This window comes from Salvelinus sp. IW2-2015, linkage group LG20, assembly GCF_002910315.2.
Source record: "Salvelinus sp. IW2-2015 linkage group LG20, ASM291031v2, whole genome shotgun sequence".
Taxonomy (NCBI): Eukaryota; Metazoa; Chordata; class Actinopteri; order Salmoniformes; family Salmonidae; genus Salvelinus; species Salvelinus sp. IW2-2015.
In genome coordinates this window covers 61615912-61640087 of record NC_036860.1, presented here as the reverse complement: position 1 = coordinate 61640087, position 24176 = coordinate 61615912, and the positions used below count along the sequence as shown (strand labels likewise).

Genomic DNA, 24176 nt, shown 5'->3' with positions numbered 1-24176 from the left:
CATCCCATTCCACCTACCCCACCCAGCCACCATGTCTCCACCCCAACCTTCCATCCATTCCACCTACCCACCCAGCCACCATGTTTCCACCCCAACCTCCCCCATCCCATCCACCTACCCCACACCAGCCACCATGTCTCCCACCCAACCTCCCATCCCATCCACCTACCCCACCCAGCCACCATGTTCCACCCAACCTCCCATCCCATTCACCCCTACCCACCCAGCCACCATGTTTCCATCCCAACCTCCATCCCGTTCCACCTACCCCACCCAGCCCACATGTTCCACCCCAACCTCCCATCCATTCCACCTACCCCCACCAGCCACCATGTTTCCACCCCCAACCTCCCATTCCATTCCACCTACCCCCACCAGCCACCATGTTTCCACCCCCAACCTCCCATCCCATTCCACCTACCCCACCCAGCCACCATGTCTCAACCCCAACCCCTCATCCCGTTCTCCCAACCCCACCCAGCCACCATGTTTCCACCCCCAACCTCCATCCCATTCCACCTACCCCACCCAGCCACCAATGTTTCCACCCAACCTCCCATCCCATTCCACCTACCCCACCCAGCACCATGTCTCCACCACACAACCTACCATCCCGTTCCACCAACCCCACCAGCCACCACTGTCTCTGTCCTTCCTCCCATCTTGTTCTCCCAACCCCACCAGCCCACCATGTCTCCATCCTTCCTCCCATCCTGTTCCCCCAGCCCTACCCAGCCACCATGTCTCCATCCAACCCCCAGTTGTGAAAAGTACCAGTTGTTGGAAGTACCCCAGTTGTGGAAAAAGTACCCAATTGTCATACTTGAGTAAAAGTAAAGATATCTTAAAAATTTGTAAAAGTGAAAGTCACCCAGCAGAATACTACATGAGTAAAAGTCTAAAAGTATTTGATTTTAAATATACTTAAGTATCAAAAGTAAATGTAATTGCTAAAACATACTTAAGTTGTCACGTGCTCCCTCTCCTGCCTCTAGGTCACCAGGCTGCTCGTTAGGGCGAACACCTGTCACCAGCGTAACGCGATAATGACCCTCACTTGGACTCCATCTCCTCCTTGATTACCTGCTCTTTATATGTCATTCCCTTTGGTTTCTTCCCAGTCGTCATTGTTCCTGTATCTGTTTCATGTCGGTACGCTGTTCGTGTTTTGTTTATTTATTAAATGTATTCACTCCCTGAACTTGCTTCCGACTCTCAGCGTACATCCTTACAGAATGACGACTCAACAAAGACAAAGGGAAGCATCAGGGAGTGTTTTTTTTGGGGGGGGGGGGGGGGGGGGGGGGGTGATGTCGGGTCCGGGTGTTGGAGCCGTAGCTACCTGGGAGGCCTCAGGCGGTTTGTAGGCTCCCATGCCTCAGCGGGTTCGATAAGCTCCCATGCCTAAGGTGGATGAACAGGTTCCCGTGCCTCAATCGAGGCGACCGGTCCGCTCCGGATCCCCGGGATCATCCCTGTGGTTTGTGTCCTGTGGCTGGAGCCCGAATGCGCCGGGGAGGGGGTACTGTCACGTATGCTCTCTCTCGGCGCTCTAAGTCGTCATGCTCCCACGCCTCAGCCGGATCGACAGGTTCCCGCGCCTTAGCAGAGGTGACCGGTCCTCTCCTGAGCACCGGGATCGATGTCCTGCGGCTGAGGCCGCGCTTGGGGGTACTGTCACATGTGTCACCAGCGCATAATGACCCTCACTGGATCCATCTCCTCCTTGATTACCTGCTCTTTATATGTCATTCCCTTTGGTTTCTTCCCCAGTCGTCATTGTTCCTGTATCTGTTTCATGTCGGTGCGCTGTTCGTGTTTTGTTTATTTATTAAATGTATTCACTCCCTGAACTTGCTTCCCGACTCTCATCGTACATCCTTACATAAGTATTGAAAGTCAAAGTATAAATAATTTCAAATTCCTTATATTAAACATACCAAAGGAACCATTTTCTTGATTTTAAAATTGACTGATAGCCAGGGGCACACTCCAGCACTCAGACATCATTTACTAACAAAGCATGTGTGTTTAGTGAGACCGCCAGATCGGGGGGTGGTAGTCCGACAGTCCAGGTCACAACGGGCAATCACACAGATTTTGGTCTCATTTCTCTCACACTTCATACATCTCTTCTACATCTCGTCTCTCACCTCCTTTGTGCAGGCTCCTTTATCCCCAAGCAACCCCTGGCTTAACGACACACAGCCTTTCCTTGTTGGGGCAGGAAGTCCATATAAGGTTTGGGGGTGGAGCCAGCTACCTGCAAGATATCTCTCCTCAATTGCCAGTCCCCTCTCCTCTCTCTGCCGGCTGCCACAATAAATAGTAAAGTACAAATACTTTCAGGTACTTTTACTTAAATACTTTACATCACTACCCCCACCCCCCACTCCCAGAAACCATTTCTCACCCCTTCCTACCCCCCCTAGCAACTAGGGTTGCTCGTCAGTCACCCACCACCCCCCACTGCCCCGCCCTCCTCCCGGCGACCAGAGAAAACCCTCCCCATACCACCCCTTCCCCATGGAGCTGAAAGCAAAGAAAGTTTAGCTTTAGCTGAGATTATTCTTCAGAGTCAAGTATATTTGTTCAGGCCTCAATTGTTCCTTGACTAACACCATTCATTCTCGCTGTCGATGATTCTAATGCTATAACTTCGAACAGTAACTGTATCCATGGCGAATGTTTTCTACCTTCACTCTTGTTTTTCTCAGTGGTGTGTTGTTCCAGTTCATCTCCATGCTGTAGGCATGCCTGACAACAGCTGTAACACTGGTTTGATGTTGAACTATGTTTGACCGAGGGTTGTGATTTATAAGGTTAGCCAACCTTGTTTTTTTGAAGATGAGCACAGAGGATGCATCTAAGCTACTGAATCCTTCTGGAGAAAAGAGTCGTATTAGATTTAAAAAGAAATGCCTTTACACTTTTGCATAAAAGTTTATAGAATCATTCTATCATACACATAGCTATGTTGTTTATGGCAGGTTATCCCCGCTGTGCTTGGGTAATATTAGACCCAAGAGCGTGCTAGGATCAGCATGCACATCCACATCATTCCTAACCTCTGGGGTCGTAAACGACATACATGTACCAACATATTGGAGCTGCTTCGGGACTGATAGATACACACACTGTATGTCAGAGAGCAGTGACGCTTTTAGTGTCTGTGCATGGAGCAGCAGGCCCATAATAAAAACCTATCCATTTAGAGAGACTTCTCTGTCATTTATATGGGGCTGCCTGCCAGCTACATCCTTCATTACAATATCAATGCCCTCTCCTGGTGTAACCCTCCAGAATATTGAGGCTGAAGTTGTAGTAAGATGACTGAGGTTCCAGAATGCTCCAATATCTACACCAGCACATCGCTTAGCCTGTTTGGGATAGGGGGCGGTATTTTCACGTCCGGATGAAAAGCGTGACCAAAGTAAACTGCCTGCTACTCAGGCCCAGAAGCTAGGATATGCATATAATATATGGATAGGATATGCATATAATTGGATAGAAAACACTCTAAAGTTTCTAAAACTGTTACAATAATGTCTGTGAGTATAACAGAACTTATTTGGCAGGCGAAACCTCGAGTACAAATCATCCAGTATTTCTTTTTTTTTTAGTTCACTGTGTTTTCAATGGGATTTCTATGTGGATCTAGATTTCTAAGGCACTTGCTTGCAGTTCKTATCGCTTCCACTAGATGTCAACAGTCTTTAAAAATTGGTTAATGTTTTTGTCAGGACCCGGTGAGAGAAACAGTCACTAATAGTCGGCAGAACCCAGAAGATGAGGCAGACTCAGCAGTACTAGAAATGGTGGTTTAATAAAAGGACAAGATCTTCAGGCAAAGAATATAAATCCACCACGTCCAAAAATTAAGCCAAGAGGCACAAAATGGATATCCTCCAAAATACAAAGAAACTCCACAAAGTGGTAAAAACAGCAGGGAAAAACAAACCTCAAAAGACTACTCAAAAATACACAAGCACTAAACCAGAGAACCTCTGGAAAATCCAATAAGAGAAATATGTTCACAACAAGGCTGGGGCTGGGTGCTAACATACAAACACTGAGCAAAGAACTGAGGAACACACAGGGTTTAAATACTAACAAGGGAACGACACACAGGTGCAAACAATAATTAGAGCAAGGAAAAAACAAAAGGTACAAAAAAGGTGCAATGGGGACKTCTAGTGACCAAAACCTGAACAGTCCTGGCCAAAACCTGACAGTTTTCCCTTTGAGAAATGAAGAAGTAGCCCTTTCCTTTCTGGGTGTATAGCCAAGTGTACTGTTTTGTTTGGGGCGCGCGACCTGAAGCTCACTCCACATTCATTTTATCCGCTATTGAACGCAGTGTATCCCGTCTTAAATTTGATCGATTATTTACGTTTAAAAATACCTAAAGTTGGATTAGGAAAGTTGTTTGAAATGTTTGGACCAAGATTACAGGTAACTTATTAGATAATGTGTAGTCATGTTGGGCAAGTTGGAACTGGTGTTTTTCTGAATCAAACGCGCCAATATATGGACATTTTGGGGATATAACGACAGAATTAATCGAACAAAAGGACCATTTGTAATGTTTATTGGACATATTGGAGTGCCAACAGAAGAAGATCTTCAAAGGTAAGGCATGAATTATATTGTTATTTCTGAGTTTTGTATCGCGCCTGGCAGGTTGAAATATGATTGTCATGTGTTTGTTTGATGGGGTGCTGTCCTCAGATAATAGCACGGTTTGCTTTCGCTGTAAAGCCTTTTTGAAATCTGACATGGTGGCTGGATTAACAAGAAGTTAAGCTTCATTTGGTGTATTGCACTTGTTATTTCTAATAATTTATTTTGAATTTCACGCTCTGCAATTTCACCGGATGTTGTCGAAACGTTCCGCTAGCGGAACCCCTAGCCGGAATTAAAATGCACTCCCAATACATTGTTTAGTTCATTCTTGTGGATCAATCTTCATTCTAGAACTAGTAGAGATATTAGAACAGAGCCTGGGCCTCTCAGTCCGACCTGTCAATCAAACTGTCTGCCTCATGATGACAGAGCCTTTTAATTTATTATCTATCATTCTATAATTTATCAATTCTAGTCACTTGGCAACTGAGCTGTGTTGGAGGGCAGAAAGACATGCCTTTCTCATACTGATAGATAGAACACACTCTAATCCCATGTAATAAAAATAAACACCTTGAGGTGTTCAATAAGTATTGCAGATATTTTAAATGTAAATAGATCTGGAGGGGCTTTGTGCAGGTGCCATGAATGCACATAGATGTAGCCCATTAACTGTCTACTATACACAGAACCCTTTTACTACCCTTTTTCTAAGAGTGTAAGGTTATTTTCTAAGTGATGTGTTACCAAAGGTTTTCTTACTWTGTTCTCCTCCAGTCAGTCGCTGTTCATTGGAAGATGACTACCAGTTAGAGAAATCAGAAGTAGATTGTTTCTCAGGTTGTCTTTCTGAGTGGAACCCCTCTGTCTTTGTCTGGTTGTCCATGGATGATGGCTGACGTCCTGTCGCTGTCAGCCACTGTTCTAATCCTCAACCCCCTCATTTGCATAAATTAGCATGCACTGGAACACAACAGCTGCACTGATGTTATTATTGCAAATTAGATAAGATTAACCAATTCAATTAACTTATTCTAATTCAATCACACAGACATAGCTCTAATCACGTTCCCCTGGACACCAATATCCGTTCCGGTGTGTTCTGGGTTGTATTCATTAGGCAAAAAACGAAAGAAAATATCACATTTCTACCAGCATGTTAAATGTGCAACCAGAGGGGAAAAAATCTAGACCACCTTTACTCCACACACAGAGACGTGTACAACGCTCTCCCTCACCCACCATTTGGAAAATCTGACCATAACTCTATCTCTAGGCTGCAGGCCCAGCCGGCATTCCCAGCCGCGTCCTCAGAGCATGCGCAGACCAGCTGGCTGGTGTGTTTACGGACATATTCAATCAATCCTTATCCCAGTCTGCTGTTCCCACATGCTTCAAGAGGGCCACCATTGTTCCTGTTCCCAAGAAAGCTAAGGTAACTGAGCTAAACGACTACCGCCCCGTAGCACTCACTTCCGTCATCATGAAGTGCTTTGAGAGACTAGTCAAGGACCATATCACCTCCACCCTACCGGACACCCTAGACCCACTCCAATTTGCTTACCGACCCAATAGGTCCACAGACGACGCAATCGCAACCACACTGCACACTGCCCTAACCCATCTGGACAAAGGAATACCATGTGAGAATGCTGTTCATCGATTACAGCTCAGCATTTAACACCATAGTACCCTCCAAACTCGTCATCAAGCTGAGACCCTGGGTCTCGACCCCGCCCTGTGCAACTGGGTCCGGACTTCCTGACGGGCCGCCCCCAGGTGTGAGGGTAGTAACAACATCTCCACCCCGCTGATCCTCAACACTGGGGCCACACAGGGAGCGTTCTGAGCCCTCTCCTGTACTCCCTGTTCACCCACGACTGCGTGGCCATGCACGCCTCCAACTCAATCATCAAGTTTGGCGTATGACACTACAGTGGTAGGCTTGTACCAACAACGACGAGACGGCCTACAGGGAGGAGGTGAGGGCCCTCGGAGTGTGGTGTCAGGAAAATAACCTCACACTACGTCAACAAAACAAAGGAGATGATTGTGGACTTCAGGAACAGCAGAGGGAGCACCCCCTATCCACATCGACGGGTCAGTAGTGGAGAAGGTGGAAAGTTTTAAGTTCCTCGGCGTACACATCACGGACAAACTGAATTGGTCCACCCACACAGACAGCGTCGTGAAGAAGGCGCAGCAGCGCCTCTCAACCTCAGGAGGCTGAAGAAATTCGGCTTGTCACCAAAAGCACTCACAAAACTTCTACAGATGCACAATCGAGAGCATCCTGTCGGGCTGTATCACCGCCTGTACGGCAACTGCTCCGCCCACAACCGTAAGGCTCTCCAGAGGGTAGTGAGGTCTGCAGAACGCATCACCGGGGGCAAACTACCTGCCCTCCAGGACACCTACACCATCCGATGTCACAGGAAGGCCATAAAGATCATCAAGGACAACAACCACCCAAGCCACTGCCTGTTCACCCCGCTATCATCCAGAAGGCGAGGTCAGTACAGGTGCATCAAAGCAGGGACGAGAGACTGAAAAACAGCTTCTATCTCAAGGCCATCAGACTGTTAAACAGCCACCACTAACATTTAGCGGCCGCTGCCAACATACTGACTCAACTCCAGCCACTTTAAAAATGGGAATTGATGGAAATTATTTAAAAATGTACCACTAGCCACTTTAAACAATGCACTTAATATAATGTTTACATACCCTACATTACCCATCTCATATGTATATACGTACTCTATATCATCTACTGCATCTTGCCATCTTATGTAATACATGTACCCATAGCCACTTTAAACTATGCCACTTTATGTTTACATACCCTACAGTACTCATCTCATATGTATATACCGTACTCCTATACCATCTACTGATCTTGCCTATGCCGTTCTGTACCACCACTCATTCATATATCTTTATGTACATATTCTTTATCCCTTTACACTTGTGTGTGTATAAGGTAGTAGTTGTGGAATTGTTAGGTTAGATTACTTGTTGGTTATTACTGCATTGTCGGAACTAGAAGCACAAGCATTTCGCTACACTCGCATTAACATCTGCTAACCATGTGTATGTGACTAATAAAATTTGATTTGATTTGATTTGATTTATCCCCCTGATTCCTGCTTACAAGCAAAAACTAAACCAGGAAGCACCAGGTCAATAAAAAAGTGGTCAGATAAAGCAGATGTTAAGCTACAGGACTGTTTTGCTAGCACAGACTGGAATATGTTCAGGGATTCTTCCAATGGCATTGAGGAGTACACCACATCAGTCACTGGCTTCATGAGAGCATCAGCTGTTCCGGACGACTGTGTGATAACGCTTTTTCTAGCCGATGTGAGTAAGACCTTTAAACAGGTCAACGTTTACAAGGCCGCAGGGCCAGACTTATTACCAGGACGTGTACTCCGAGCATGCGCTGACCAACTGGCAAGTGTCTTCACCTGACATTTTCAACCTCCCCCTGTCCCTCTCCCTCCCTGTTCTTATACCAACATGTTTCAAGCAGACCACCATAGTCCCTGTGCCCAAGAACACTAAGGTAACCTGGCTAAATTACTACCGACCCGTAGCACTCACGTCTGTAGCCATGAAGTGCTTTGAAAGGCTGGTCATGGCTCACATCAACACCATTATCCCAAAAACACTAGACCCACTCCAATTTGCATACCGCCCAAACAGATCCACAGATGATACAATCTCTATTGCACTCCACACTGCCCRTTCKCARSTGGACAAAAGGAACACCTKTGTGAGAATGCTATTCATTGACTACAGCTCAGCGTTCAATACCATAGTGCACTAAAAGCTCATCACTAAGCTAAGGACCCTGGGACTAAACACCTCCCTCTGCAACTAGATCCTGGACTTCCTGACAGGCGGTAAGGTGGTAAGGGTAGGTAACAACACATCCGCCATGCTGATCCTCAACACAGGAGCCCCTCAGGGGTGCGTGCTCAGTCCCCTCCTGTACTCCCTGTTCACTCATGACTGCATGGCCAGGCACGACTCCAAAATCATCATTAAGTTTGCCAATGACACAACAGTGGTAGGCCTGATCGCCGTTAACGACGAGACAGCCTATAGAGAGGAGGTCAGAGACCTTGCCGTGTGGTGCCAGGACAACAACCTCTCCCTCAACGTGATCAAGACTAAGGATATGATTGTGGACTATAGGAAAAGGAGGACCTAGCACACCCCCATTCTCATCGACGGGGCAGTAGTGGAGCAGGTTGAGAACTTCCAAGTTCCTTGGTGTCCATATCACCAACAAACTAACATGGTCCATGCACCCCAGGACAGTCGTGAAGAGGGCACGACAAAACCTATTCCCCCTCAGGAGACTGAAAAGATTTGGCATGGGTCCTCAGATCGTCAAAACGTTCTACAGCTGCACCATCGAGAGCATCCTGACTGGTTGCATCACTGCCTGGTATGGCAACTGTTCGGCCTCCGACCGCAAGGCACTAAAGTGTGTAGCATGTACAGCCCAGTACATCACTGGGGCCAAGCTTCCTGCCATCCAGGACCTCTATACCAGGCTGTGTCAGAGGAAGGCCCTAAAAATGGTCAAAGTCTCCAGCCACCCTAGTCATATACTGTTCTCTCTGCTACCGCACGGCAAGCGGTACCGGAGCGCCAAGTCTAGGTCCAAGAGGCTTCTTAACAGCTTCTACCCCCAAGCCATAAGACTCCTGAACATCTAATCAAATGGCTACCCAGACTATTTGCATTTCCCCCCCACCTCTCTTTTACGCTGCTGCTACTCTCTGTTTATTATCTATGCATAGTCACTTTAATAACTCTACCTACATGTACATATACATATTACCTCAATTACCTCGACTAACCGGTGCCCCCGCAAATTGACTCTGTACCGGTACCACCTCTATAGAGCCTCGCTATTGTTATTTTACTGCTGCTCTTTAATAATTTGTTACTTTTATTTATTTATTTATTTTAGGTATTTTTCTTAAAACAGCTTTGGTTAAGGGCTTGTAAGTAAGCATTTCACTGTAAGGTCTACACCTGTTGTATTCGTCGCATGTGACAAATAACATTTGAATTGCTTTGAAACAGGGAGGGACTACTTGAACTTGTCCAATGAGAAACACTTGTTTTCTATTTTCCATTAAAAACTTTTTGATACATTTTGCTATGATGTGCCCTAATGAACACGGCCCTGGTGCCCATCTGTAGTGTGGTGGGGTGAGGATTTAGGTGGGAGGGAATGGCGAGGGTGCACCACACAGCATCTTTCAGTGACCTACTTTAGTCTGAAATAGGTTATCCTAGTCTAGCCTACCTCATTACGCTAACATTTATTCATCTCCATGCCCCAGAATGCCAGAGAATCCAAAGATTCAGTCCTCAGACTCTTCCCCTCCTCTAACAATTTCCATCTTCAGCTTGGCTAGTAGAAACATCACCAGAAATTCACATACAAATATATGGAATGCATATAAAACAGGACTTGAAGCTGTTTCTTCATGCAAGGGGTGCGGTGCTATTCATTTATAGTAGAAATGTAAGCAGTTCCGTAACACGATATCAGCTACCATGCCCTACAGTCAAGCTAAAGCATAAAACATTGAGCGAATAATAATATTTATTTCAGTCTCATTTTTAAAAGAGCTGAGTCCTTATGCTGTTTCGTGTGAACTGTGTGAACAAAGGCACTCACGTTTGTTTTGAATGTTTGCTGCCGGTGTCTGATGCCGATGTGAAGTGAACAGACTGTTGGTTATCACTGGGTTTTTTCACCGTGTTAAGTTGTTAAAAAACAGAGGAAGAGAAACATTGTTGTCGATCTGTCTGTACCGATGGCTCCCAGGAGAAGCATGAGCTGCAATGACATTGGGAGCTCTGATACAATATCACAGCAAAGCAAGGCGTCACTGTGACAACACTGCAAATAAAGATTTGAAAATAGCAGTTAGCATTCACAACGAGCTCCACAACAATGATTTGAAAATTGCAGTTAGCATTCACAATGACCTCCACAACAATGATTTAAAAATAGCAGTTTGCATTCATGATCATAAGAAGCTCGACAACATCCCACAAATAGACACCACAGCGCAGTAGCTGCTGTAACCAGTGATAAACACATGAATATGGAGACCTACACACTGTTTATGTCTATTGTCACATAGGGTCATTGTATGTAATGTACATGTCTTCAGAGCTTTTGTGGGCTCCCGAGCGGCGCAGCGGTCTAAGGTACTGTATCACAGCTAGAGGTGTCACTACCGACCCTGGGTCGATCCCGGGCTGTATCACAGCTAGAGGTGTCACTACCGACCCTGGGTCGATCCCGGGGCTGTATCACAGCTAGAGGTGTCACTACCGGACCCTGGGTCGATCCCGGGCTGTATCACAGCTAGAGGTGTCCTACTACCGACCTGGGTCGATCCCGGGCTGTATCACAGCTAGAGGTGTCACTACCGACCCTGGGTCGATCCCGGGTGTATCACAGCTAGAGGTGTCACTACCGACCCTGGGTCGATCCCGGGCTGTAATCAGCTAGAGGTGTCACTACGGACCCTGGGTGATCCCGGGCTGTATCACAGCTAGAGGTGTCACTACGACGCGGCTGGGTTGATCCCGGGCTGTATCACAGCTAGAGGTGTCACTACCGACCCTGGGTCGATCCCGGGCTGTATCACAACCGGTCGTGATCGGGAGTCCCATAGGTCGGCGCACAATTGGCCTGGTTAGGGTTTGGCCGTCATTGTAAATAAGAATTTGTTCTTAACTGACTTACCTAGAGTGTGCACAGCTGTCATCAAGGCAAAGGGTGGCTACTTTGAAGTTTCTCAAATTTATTTTGTTTAACACTTTTTTGGTTAAAACGTGATTCCGTATGTGTTATTTCATAGTTTTGATGTATTCACTATTATTCTACAATGTAGCAAATAGTCAAAATAAAGAAAAACCTTGGGATGAGTAGGTGTGTCCAAACTTTTGACTGGTACTGTATATATGATCATTTAATGTCCATCATCAACGTGATATAAGGAAATTGTGCACAGTAACCCAGGCAGTCTTGCAGGAATGTTCCCAAATCAGATGTTCATTGACGTGAGAGCCAGAGGTCCAACGAGATAAAAAATAGATCGCAATTCCAAAATACCAGTACAGTATAAGATAATGAATAGAAGCCAATAAAGAAGAAGCTTCATGTGTTTGATTTTTGCCTCTGTGGCAGCATGCTGTGACCTGTTTAAAATCCATGTTTTACTGATGCAGATTTGAATGACTCACACTCCTTTTTAACGAGACCATTTATTAAAGTTGGTTTTAATGCGGCTTCAGTATTATGCCAGAGTTAGCATGACTAAACGTCCCTCTCTGGAGCTGCCTGAGTCCCGTCCAATACACTGACTGCACACTACACTACACTACATTCACACACACACACACACACGCACACACTGCATACACCACTCAGCCATGACTTTACATAACAAAGTGCATTTCTCCATTTCTTCCAGCCAATTACTGAATACTGAATCTCTCATGGACAGACTATGTAAACATAAAGGGTACGGTATATCTGTCATGATACAACGGGATGTGTGAGATCAGCAGCATTAGTTCCTGTGCTTGTGTTTTTCGTCACTGGTTATTTGGACAAATCACGATTTCACAGGTATTAGCATCTTTCGAATTTTGGAAGGGGATGAGACATTTGGCACACAGACTTGCAAAGAGAAAGGGTGGATCGCTTCGTTGTAGTTCTGATCATCATTTGACCTCTTCTCTTAACTCTTATGGACCCAGAACTTAATCAAGCATCTGACCCATTACGCAATACTTTAGTTCTGGGTTAACCGAGATTACTGAATACTCATGCTCAAGATAGCTTGTTACAGTACATTCTGTATTTGTTAATGTACACATAGGCTACTAGTTACATATTGTATATTACGTATGATACTACTTATGTAAACAAATAATCATTATGGCTGTCATTTTTGTATGTCATTTGAATGTCTTCTCTGTGTTTTTTGTTTGCAGTATTGGCTAGACCCCTCGAAAACCCTTTCAGAACACAAAGATTTAATAACAAGTAAGTATCTCTTCCTTTCACTGCATTCAGTTGAGTTGAAAGCCTCTCAGCTGTTTGGATACAGAGAGTTTGCTGCTGCTGAAATCTCTCTCTGTCTCTTTCTCTCTCTATCTTTCTCTCTCTCTCTCTCTCTCTCTCTCTCTCTCTCTGTCTCTCTCTCAGAAGGGCCTCCATACACACTCTATTTTGGGGTCAAATTCTACGCTGAAAATCCCTGCAAGCTAAAAGAAGAAATAACAAGGTATATATTTAGATTTCTAGATTTCTCCAGATAATATCATTGTGCTATGCTATATATCAGAGGTAGTCAACGCTGTTCCTGGAGTACCGGAGGTACTGCAGGATTTTGTACCAACTAGGCACCACACCTGACCAACTGAGCTAATTGATCAGTTCAGGGATTGCCTAAATTCAACACACCTGGTCTTCCAGGTCCATTAAAAAAACATGAAGTGTCTGCAGGACCAGGGTTGCCTACCCCTGCTAAACAGTATATCATTGACCAATCATCCAGTCACACAACAGTGTTATCATCTCCCTACTTTTTATTGAATTGGCCTTCACAGCATCACATACAGTATAAAAGATTACATGCAGACTACAGGTTATGTCCTTATCTATGACAATATGAAATAGCTTGTACTGTGTTTCATGTGCTATATGGATGTGTGTGTGTGTGTGTCTCTGGGTACTGTAGGTATCAGTTCTTCCTGCAGGTGAAGCAGGACGTACTACAGGGCAGAATCCCCTGTCCCCTCGACATCAGCGCCCAGCTGGCTGCTCTGGCCATACAGTGTGAGTACACACAGAGGCAGAAAGAGCGAGGCAGAAAGAGCGAGGCAGAAAGAGCGAGGCAGAAAGAGCGAGGCAGAAAGAGCGAGGCAGAAAGAGCGAGGCAGAGAGAGAGAGGCAGAGAGAGAGAGGCAGAGAGAGAGAGAGAGGGGCAGAGAGAGGTAGAGAGAGAAAGGATGAGAGAGAGGGGCAGAGAGACAGAGGCAGAGGAGAGACACACAGAGAGAGAGACAGAGAGAGTGAGAGACACACAGAGAGAGAGAGACGCAAAGAGAGAGGGGCAGAGAGAGAGATAGCGAGAGAGACGGCGAGAGAAAAGAGTGAGAGACAGACAGACAGACAGACAGACAGACAGACAGACAGACAGACAGACAGACAGACAGACAGACAGACAGACAGACAGACAGACAGACAGACAGACAGACAGACAGACAGACAGACAGACAGACAGACAGACAGACAGACAGAGAGAGAGAGAGGTATAAATAGTTAATAAAAATAGAGATTAGTATTATGTGATGCCACTGTTCCTTGTATTATGTGATCTCTCACACAGTCAAAATGTGTGTGTGTGCGTGTGTGTATGCCTGTGCTCATGTGTCTTTCTTTCACTATTTCTCTCCAGCCGAGCTTGGCGACTACGACCCGTACAAACATGTGTCGGGATACGTGTCAGAGTACCGCTTTGTCCCGGACCAGAAAGAGGAACTGGAGCACGCCATCGAGACAATCCACAAAACTGTCATGTAAGGCAGCCCTCTCCTCTCTTCTCTCTCCTCTCCTCCTCTCCTCCTCTCTTCTCCCCTTCTTTCCTCTCTGCAACCTCTCTGCGACCTCTCTGACAACCAGCCCAATCCCTAATCCCAGTCTAATCCCCTCATAACAGGTTCCCCTCTCTCCACTGTACTATACGTCAGATGTAATCCAACTGTTGGACAACCCAGACACTGTAACACTGATACTGTACAGTGTTACAGTGTCTTAACAGTGTTACAGTGTCTGGGTTGTGCAGTCAGTCCCTGTGGTGTATTAAATACTTAGTCAGTCTTTGGTGGTTTATTAATAACTTTAGTACCAGTCTCCGGTGGTGTATTAATAACGTAGTCAGTCTCTGGCGGTGTATTAATTACTTAGTCAGTCTCTGGTGGTGTATTAATAACGTAGTCAGTCTCTGGTGGTGTATTAATAACGTAGTCAGTCTCTGGGGGTGTATTAATAACTTAGTCAGTCTCTCGTGGTGTATTAACAATGTAGTCAGTCTCTGGTGGTGTATTAATAACCTCGTCAGTCTCTGGTGGTGTATTAATAACTTAGTCAGTCTCTCGGGGTGTATTAATAATGTAGTCAGTCTCTGGTGGTGTATTAATAACGTAGTCAGTCTCTCGTGGTGTATTAATAACTTAGTAGGGGTAGAGGGATGACCAACAGAGCTGTAGGGGTATAGGGATGACCAACAGAGCTGTAGGGGTATAGGATGACCGACAGAGGCTGTAGGGGTATAAGGGATGACAAACAGAGCTGTAGGGGTATAGATTGACCAACAGAGCTGTAGGGGTAGAGGGATGACGACCAAGAGCTGTAGGGTTAGAGGGATGACTGACAGAGCTGTAGGGGTATAGGGATGACCAACAGAGCTGTAGGGGTATAGGGATGACCGACAGAGCTGTAGGGTATAGGGGATGACAAACAGAGCTGTAGGGGTATAGATTGACCAACAGAGCTGTAGGGGTAGAGGGATGACCCGACAGGAGCTGTAGGGTTAGAGGGATGACTGACAGAGCTGTAGGGGTATAGATTGTAGGGGTATAGACTCCCGGCGCCGATAGAGATGGCAGCCTCGCTTCGCGTTCCTTGGAAAATATGCAGTATTTTGTTTTTTTACGTGTTATTTCTTACATCGGTACCCCGGGTAATCTTAGGTTCATTACATACAGTCGGGAGGAACTACTGAATATACGAAAGCGTCAACTCACCATCGTTCCTACCAGGAATATGACTTTCCCGAAACGGATCCAGTGTTTTTGCCTTTCACACAATACAATGGATCTGATCCAGCGGCGACCCTGGGCGACGCCGAAAAAGGGGAAAACGTGGCGGTCTCGTGGTCAGGCTTCGGAGACGGGCCACATCGCGCTCCACTCCCTAGCATACTACTCGCCAATGTCCAGGTCTCTTGACAATAAGGTTTGATGAAATCCGAGCACGGGTAGCATTCCAGAGAGACATCAGGGATTGCAACGTGCTCTGCTTCACGGAAACATGGCTAACTCAAGGGACGCTAACGGAGTCGGTGCAGCCAGCTGTTTCCTCCATGCATCGCGCCGACAGAAACAACATCTTTCCGGTAAGAAGAGGGGCGGGGGGGTATGCCTTATGATTAACGAGAAGTGGTGTGGACCATCATAATAACACACAAGAACTCAAGTCGTTCTGTTCACTCTGATCTAGAACTCCTCACATATCAAATGTCGACACGCTTATTACAAGGGAATTCTCGTCAATCTAAATCACAGCCGTATACATTCCCCAAGCAGACACATCGATGGCCCTGAACGAAATTTGACTCTTTGTAAACTGGAAACCACACCCCTGAGGCTGCATTCATCGTAGCTGGGGATTTTAACAAGGGCTAATCTAAAAACAAAACTCCCTAAATTATCAGCATACTGATTGTGCTACAGGGCTGGAAAAACACTGGACCATTGCTACACTAATTTCCGCGACGCTTACAAGGCCCTCCCCGCCCCTTTCGGAAAAGCTGACCACGACTCCATTTTGTTGATTCCTGCCTACAAACAGAAACTCAAACAACAAGCTCCGCTCAGGTCTGTTCAACGCTGGTCCGACCAATCTGAATCCACGCTTCAAGACTGCTTCGATCACGCGGTTTGGAATATGTTCCGCATCGCGTCAACAAACAATATTGACGAATATGCTGATTCGGTGAGCGAGTTATTAGGAAGTGCATTGACGATGTCGTACCACAGCAACGATAAAAACATTCCCAACAGAAAACCGTGGATTGACGCAGCATTCGCGTGAAACTGAAAGCGCGAACCCACTGCTTTTAACCAGGGCAAGGTGACCGGAAGATGACCGAATACAAACAGTGTAGCTATTCTCTCCGCAAGGCAATCAAACAGGCTAGTCTCAGTACAGAGAACAAAATCGAGTCGGAATTCAACAGCTCAGACACAAGAGGTATGTGGCAGGGTCCTAAGTCAATCACGGATTACAAAAAGAAAACAGCCCCGTCGAGGACAGGATGTCTTGCTCCCAGACAGGGCTAAACAACTTTTTTGCCCGCTTTGAGGACAATACAGTGCACTGACACGGCCCCTAAACCAACTGCGGGCTTCTCCTTCACTGCAGCCGAGGTGAGTAAAACATTTAAACGTGTTAACCCTCGCAAGGCTGGCAGGCCCAGACGGCATTCCAGCCGCGTCTCAGAGCATGCGCAGACCAGTGCTGGTGTGTTTAACGGACATATTCAATCATCCTTATCCAGTCTGCTGTTCCACATGCCTTCAAGAGGGCGCACATTGTTCCTGTTCCCAAAGAAAGCTAAGGTAACTGAGGCTAAACGACTCTATCGCCCGTAGCACTCATTCGTCATCATGAAGTGCTTTGAGAGACTAGTCAAGGACATATCACTCCCGCTACGGACACCCTAGACCCACTCCAATTTGCTTACCGACCAATAGGTCCACAGACGAGGCATCGCAACCACACTGCACACTGCCCTAACCATCTGGACAAGAGGAATACCATGTGAGAATGCTGTTCATCGATTACAGCTCAGCATTTAACACATAGTACCCTCCAAACTCGTCATCAGCTCGAGACCTGGGTCTCGACACCCCGCCTGTGCAACTGGTCCTGGACTTCCTGACGGCCGCCCAGGTGTGAGGGTAGGTAACAATCATCTCACCCGCTGATCCTCAACACTGGGGCCCACACAAGGGGTGCGTTCTGAGCCCTCCTTCTCGTACTCCTGTTCACCCACGACTGGCGTGGCATGCACGCCTCCAATCGATCATCAAGTTTGCGGATGACACTACAGTGGTAGGCTTGACTCACAACAACGACGAGACGGCCTACAGGGAGGAGGTGAGGGCCCTCGGAGTGTGGTGGTCCAGGAAAATAACCTCAATACACGTCAACAAAACAAAGGAGATGATTGTGGACTTCAGGAAACAGCAGAGGGGCCCCCCCCTATCCACATCGACGGGTCAGTAGTTCGGAGAGGTGGAAAGTTTTTAAGTTCCTCGGCTGTACACATCACGGACAACTGAATTGGTCCACCCACACAGACGCGTTGTGAAGAAGGCGGCAGCAGCGCTCTTTCAACCTCAGGAGGCTGAGAAAATTCGGCTTGTCCCAAAAGACTCAACAAACTTCTACAGATGCACAATCGATGGCATCCTGTCTGGCTGTATCACGCCTGGTACGGCAACTGCTCCGCCCACAAGCCGTAAGGCTCTCCAGAGGGTAGTGAGGTCTGCAGAACGCTACCAGGGCAGCAACAACCTGCCCTCCAGGACCCTACCACCGATGTACAGGAGGCATAAAAGATCATCAAGGACAACAACCACCAAGCCACTGCCTGTTCCTCCGGTCTATCATCCGCCAGAAGGCGAGGTCAGTACAGGTGCATCAAAGCAGGGACCGAGAGACTGAAAAACAGCTTCTATCTCAAGGCCATCAGACTGTTTAAACAGCACCATAACATTTAGCGGCCGCTGCCAACATACTGACTCAACTCCAGCCACTTTAAAAATGGGAATTGATGGAAATTATGTAAAATGTACCACTAGCCACTTTAAGCAATGCCATTAATACTATGTTTACATACCCTACATTACCCATTTCAATATGTATATACTGTACTCTATATCATCTACTGCATCTTGCCATCTTTATGCAATCATGTACCACTAGCACTTTAAACTATGCATTTATGTTTCCATACCCTACATCTCATCTCATATGTATATACCGTACTCTATACCATCTACTGCATCTGCCATGCCGTTCTGTACCACCACTCATCATATATCTTTTATGACTATATTTTTTATCCCTTCACACTTGTGTGTGTGTGTAAGGTAGTAGCGTGAATTGTTAGGTTAGATTACTGTTGGTTTTACTGCATTGTCGGAATTAGAAGCACAAGCATTTCGCTACACTCGCTTAACATCTGCTAACCATGTGTATGTGACTAATAAAATTTGATTTGTATTTGATTTGATTTGATTTGACAACAGAGCTTAAGGGGTAGAGGGATGACGACAGAGCTGTAGGGTTAGAGGGATGACCACAACGAGCTGTATGGGTTTAGATTGACCAAAACAGAGCTGTAGAGGTATGACTAACAGAGCTGTAGGGGTATAGGGATGACCAACAGAGCTGTATGGGTTTAGATTGACCAAACAGAGCTGTAGAGGTTGAACCAACAGAGCTGTTTGGGGTAAGGATTGAAACAGAGCTGTACGGGGTAGATGGATGACCGACAGAGCTGTAGGGGTATAGGGATGACAACAAAGCTGTAGGGGTATAGATTGACCAACAGAGCTGTAGGGGTAGAGGGATGACGACAGAGCTGTAGGGGTATAGATTGACCAACAGACCTGTTGTGGGTATAGGGATACGCGACAGAGCTGTAGGGGTACAGATTGACCAAGAGCTGTCGGGGTAGAGGGATGATCAACAGAGCTGTAGGGGTATAGATTCACCAACAGATCTGTAGGGGTAGAGGGATGATCAACAGAGCTGTAGGGGTATAGATTGCCCGTTAGAGCTGTAGGGGTAGAGGGATTACCACAGAGCTGTAAGGGTATAGGGATGACCGACAGAGCGTAGGGATAGGGTTGACTATCAGAGCTGTAGGTGTATAGATTGACTAACAGAGCTGTAGGGGTAGATGGATGACCGACAGAGCTGTAGGGGTATCGATTGACCAACAGAGCTGTAGGGGTATAGGGATGACCAACAGAGCTGTAAGGGTATAGGGATACCAACAGAGCTGTAAGGGTATAGATTGACAACGAGCTGTAGGGGTAGAGGTGTGACAACAGAGCTGTAGGGGTATAAATTGGACCAAACAGAGCTGTAGGGGTATAGATGACAAACGAGTCGTAGGGGTATAGATTGACCAACAGAGCTGTAGGGGTATAGATTGGACCAACAGAGCTGTAGGGTAGAGGAGATGACGACAGAGCTGTATGGGTATAGGGATGATGACAGAGCTATAGGGGTATAGGGATGACCACAGAGCTGTAGGGGTATCGATTGACACAGAGCTGTAGGGGTAATAGGGATGACGAACAGAGCTGTAGGGGTATAGGGATGACAACAGAGCTGTAAGGGGATGAGGGATGGAGCGATGCAGAGCTGTAGGGGTAGAGGGATGACCGCAGAGCGTGGGTATAGGGATGACCAAGAGCTGTAGGGGTATAGGGATGACCACAGAGCTGTAGGGGTATAGGGATGACGACAGAGCTGTAAGGGGTATAGGGATGACAACAGAGCTGTAGGGGTATAGATTGACCAACAGAGCTGTAGGGGTAGAGGTGGACCAACAGAGCTGTAGGGGTTAAGAATGACGAACAGAGCTGTGGGGTATAGATTGACCAACAGAGCTGTAGGGGTATAGGGATGACCGACAGAGCTGTAGGGGATAGGGATGACGAACAGAGCTGTGGGGTTAGGGATGAGCAGAGTGTAGGGGTTAGGATGACCCGAGCTAGTAGGGGTAAGGGATGACGACAGAGCTGTATGGGTTTAGATTGACCAACAGAGCTGAGAGGTATGACTAACAGAGCTGTAGGGGTATAGGGATACAACAGAGCTGTATGGGTTTAGATTGACCAAACAGAGCTGTAGAGGTATGACCAACAGAGCTGTTGGGGTAAAGATTGAACAACAGAGCTGTACGGGGTAGATGGATGACCGACAGAGCTGTAGGGGTATAGGGATGAACAACAGCTGTAGGGTATAGATTGACCAACAGAGCTGTAGGGGTAGAGGGATGACGACAGAGCTGTAGGGGTATAGATTGACCAACAGACCTGTTTGGGTATAGGGATGACCGACAGAGCTGTAGGGGTACAGATTGACCAACAGAGCTGTCGGGGTAGAGGGATGATCAACAGAGCTGTAGGGGTATAGATTCACCAACAGATCTGTAGGGGTAGAGGGATGATCAACAGAGCTGTAGGGGTATAGATTGCCCGTTAGAGCTGTAGGGGTAGAGGGATTACCAAGAGCTGTAAGGGTATAGGGATGACCGACAGAGCTGTAGGGGTATAGGGTTGACTGTCAGAGCTGTAGGTGTATAGATTGACTAACAGAGCTGTAGGGGTAGATGGATGACCGACAGAGCTGTAGGGGTATGGATTGACCAACAGAGCTGTAGGGGTATGGGATGACCAACAGAGCTGTAAGGGTTAGGGTCACCAACAGAGCTGTAAGGGTATAGATTGACCAACAGAGCTGTAGGGGTAGAGGTGTGACCACAGAGCTGTAGGGGTATAATTGACCAACAGAGCTGTAGGGGTATAGATGACCAACAGAGCTGTAGGGGTATAGATTGACCAACAGAGCTGTAGGGGTATAGATTGACCAACAGAGCTGTAGGGTAGAGGGATGACGCACAGAGCTGTATGGGTATAGGGATGACTGACAGAGCTATAGGGGTATAGGGATGACCAACAGAGCTGTAGGGGTATCGATTGACCAAACAGAGCTGTAGGGTATAGCGATGACCGACAGAGCTGTAGGGTATAGGGATACTGACAGAGCTGTAGGGTATAGGGATGACCAACAGAGCTGTAGGGGTATAGGGATGACGACAGAGCTGTAGGGGTAAGAGGATGACCGCAGAGCTGTAGGGGATAGGGATGACCCAGAGCTGTAGGGGTATAGGGATGACCCCAGAGCTGTAGGGGTATGGGATGACTGACAGAGCTGTAGGGGTATAGGGATGACCAACAGAGCTGTAGGGTATAGATTGACCAACAGAGCTGTAGGGGTAGAGGTGGACAAGCAGAGCTGTAGGGTATAAATGACAACAGAGCTGTAGGGGTATAGATTGACCAACAGAGCTGTAGGGGTAAGGGATGACCGACAGAGCTGTAGGGTAGAGGGATGACTGACAGAGCTGTAGGGGTATAGGATGACCACAGAGCTGTAGGGGTAGGGATGACCGCAAGAGCTGTAGGGTAATAGGGGATGACCACAGAGCTGTATGGGTTTAGATTGACCAAACAGAGCTGTAGAGGTATGACTAACAGAGCTGTAGGGGTATAGGGATGACCAACAGAGCTGTATGGGTTTGATTGACCAAACAGAGCTGTAGAGGTATGACCAACAGAGCTGTTGGGGTAAAGATTGAACAACAGAGCTGTACGGGGTAGATGGATGACCGACAGAGCTGTAGGGGTATAGGGATGACCAACAAAGCTGTAGGGGTATAGATTGACCAACAGAGCTGTAGGGGTAGAGGGATGACGACAGAGCTGTAGGGGTATAGATTGACCAACAGACCTGTTTGGGTATAGGGATGACCGACAGAGCTGTAGGGGTACAGATTGACCAACAGAGCTGTCGGGGTAGAGGGATGATCAACAGAGCTGTAGGGGTATAGATTCACCAACAGATCTGTAGGGGTAGAGGGATGATCAACAGAGCTGTAGGGGTATAGATTGCCCGTTAGAGCTGTAGGGGTAGAGGGATTACCAACAGAGCTGTAAGGGTATAGGGATGACCGACAGAGCTGTAGGGGTATAGGGTTGACTGTCAGAGCTGTAGGTGTATAGATTGACTAACAGAGCTGTAGGGGTAGATGGATGACCGACAGAGCTGTAGGGGTATCGATTGACCAACAGAGCTGTAGGGGTATAGGGATGACCAACAGAGCTGTAAGGGTATAGGGATCACCAACAGAGCTGTAAGGGTATAGATTGACCAACAGAGCTGTAGGGGTAGAGGTGTGACCACAGAGCTGTAGGGGTATAAATTGACCAACAGAGCTGTAGGGGTATAGATTGACCAACAGAGCTGTAGGGGTATAGATTGCCCAACAGAGCTGTAGGGGTATAGATTGACCAACAGAGCTGTAGGGTAGAGGGATGACGACAGAGCTGTATGGGTATAGGGATGACTGACAGAGCTATAGGGGTATAGGGATGACCAACAGAGCTGTAGGGGTATCGATTGACCCACACAGAGTGTAGGGGATATAGCGAATGCACCCGACAGAGACTGTAGGGGGTCCTAGGGATGACTTGGACAGACTGTAGGGGTATAGAGGGCAACCGAACGCTAACATAGGGTATGGCTGCAGAGTGAGGGGTTAGTAGGGAAATGATGACCTGACAGAGCTTGGGCTTCAGGGGTATAGGAGACCTAGACACTGGTAAGGGGCCTATAGCGACTAAGACCGATTCAAGAGCTGGTAGGGGTAAGGGGCATGACCTGACCGAGCAGCTTAGGGTATAGGGATGATGACAGAGCGAGGTGATAACCCCACAACCAGAGCTCCGTAGGGTATAGATTGACCCACACAGAGCTTGTAGGGGTAGAGCGTGGGACACGAACAGAAGCTGTAAGGGGTATAAAATTGAACCAACAAGAGCTGTAGGCGGGTAGCTAGGATTGACCAACAGAGCTGTAGGGGTTTATAGGGATGACCGACAGAGCTGTAGGGGTATAGGGATGACCGACAGAGCTGTAGGGGTATAGGGATGACCGACAGAGCTATAGGGGTATAMGGATMACCGACAGAGCTGTAGTGGTATAGGGATGACCTACAAGGCTGTTGGGGTATAGGGATGACCAACAGAGCTGTATGGGTGGAAGGATGACCAACAGCGCTGTTGTGGTATATAGGGATGCATCGCAGTGCTTGAGGCGTCACTACAGACCTGGGTTCGATCCCAGGCTGTGTTGCAGCCGGCCGCTACTGGGAGACCCATTAGGCGGGGCCCAATTGGCCCACGTCGTCCTGGTTAGAGGAGGGTTTGTCCTGCCGGGATGTCCTTGTCCCATCACGCTCTAGCGACTCCTTGTGGCGAGCCGGGCACATGCACGCTGGCTTCGTTTGCCAGCTGTACGGTGTTTCCTCCAACACATTGGTGTAGCTGTCTTCCGGATTAAACGAGCAGTGTGTGAAGAAGCAGTGCGGCTTTGCGGTGTCGTTTTTCGGAGGACGTATGGCTCTCTACCTTCGCCTCTCCCCAGTCCGTACAGGAGTTGCAGCGATGGGACAAGACTGTAACTTCCAATTGGATACCACGAAATTGGGGAGAAAAAGGAGTAAAAATGATTTACTAAAATCAAGAAACCTATAGGGTTTCTCTTCTCAGACAGTCCTATTATTACATATCATATACATTACAGTTATTTTTACAGTGTCAACCCCATAAGTCCTGAAAGGTCTTAGTCTATGACCATGAATCCCATTAATGTTGCTGAGAAAGACAACACTGTCCTCAGTAAGAAGTGAAACGGTTCAATATGTCAGGCAGCTATCAATGACCAGGAGACAGTGATCATCATTTGATTTTGCTCTATTCCCGCCGGGGCTTCTTAGAGTCTCTCTCTCTCTCTCTCTCTCTCTCTCTCTCTCTCTCTCTCTCTCTCTCTCTCTCTCTCT

At 47.1% G+C, this 24176-nt stretch overlaps 1 protein-coding gene across 1 annotated transcript in view; it reads left to right on the top strand.

Moving 5' to 3' along the window:
- epb41l4a (erythrocyte membrane protein band 4.1 like 4A) overlaps positions 1–24176 on the top strand; it is a 106932-nt gene that overhangs the window by 37745 nt on the left and 45011 nt on the right. The window contains exons 4-7 of the mRNA XM_024013445.2: positions 12676–12727; positions 12890–12968; positions 13425–13522; positions 14145–14265. Of these exons, the coding sequence (XP_023869213.1) occupies positions 12676–12727; positions 12890–12968; positions 13425–13522; positions 14145–14265 (350 nt within the window). The remainder of the gene's footprint in view (positions 1–12675; positions 12728–12889; positions 12969–13424; positions 13523–14144; positions 14266–24176) is intronic.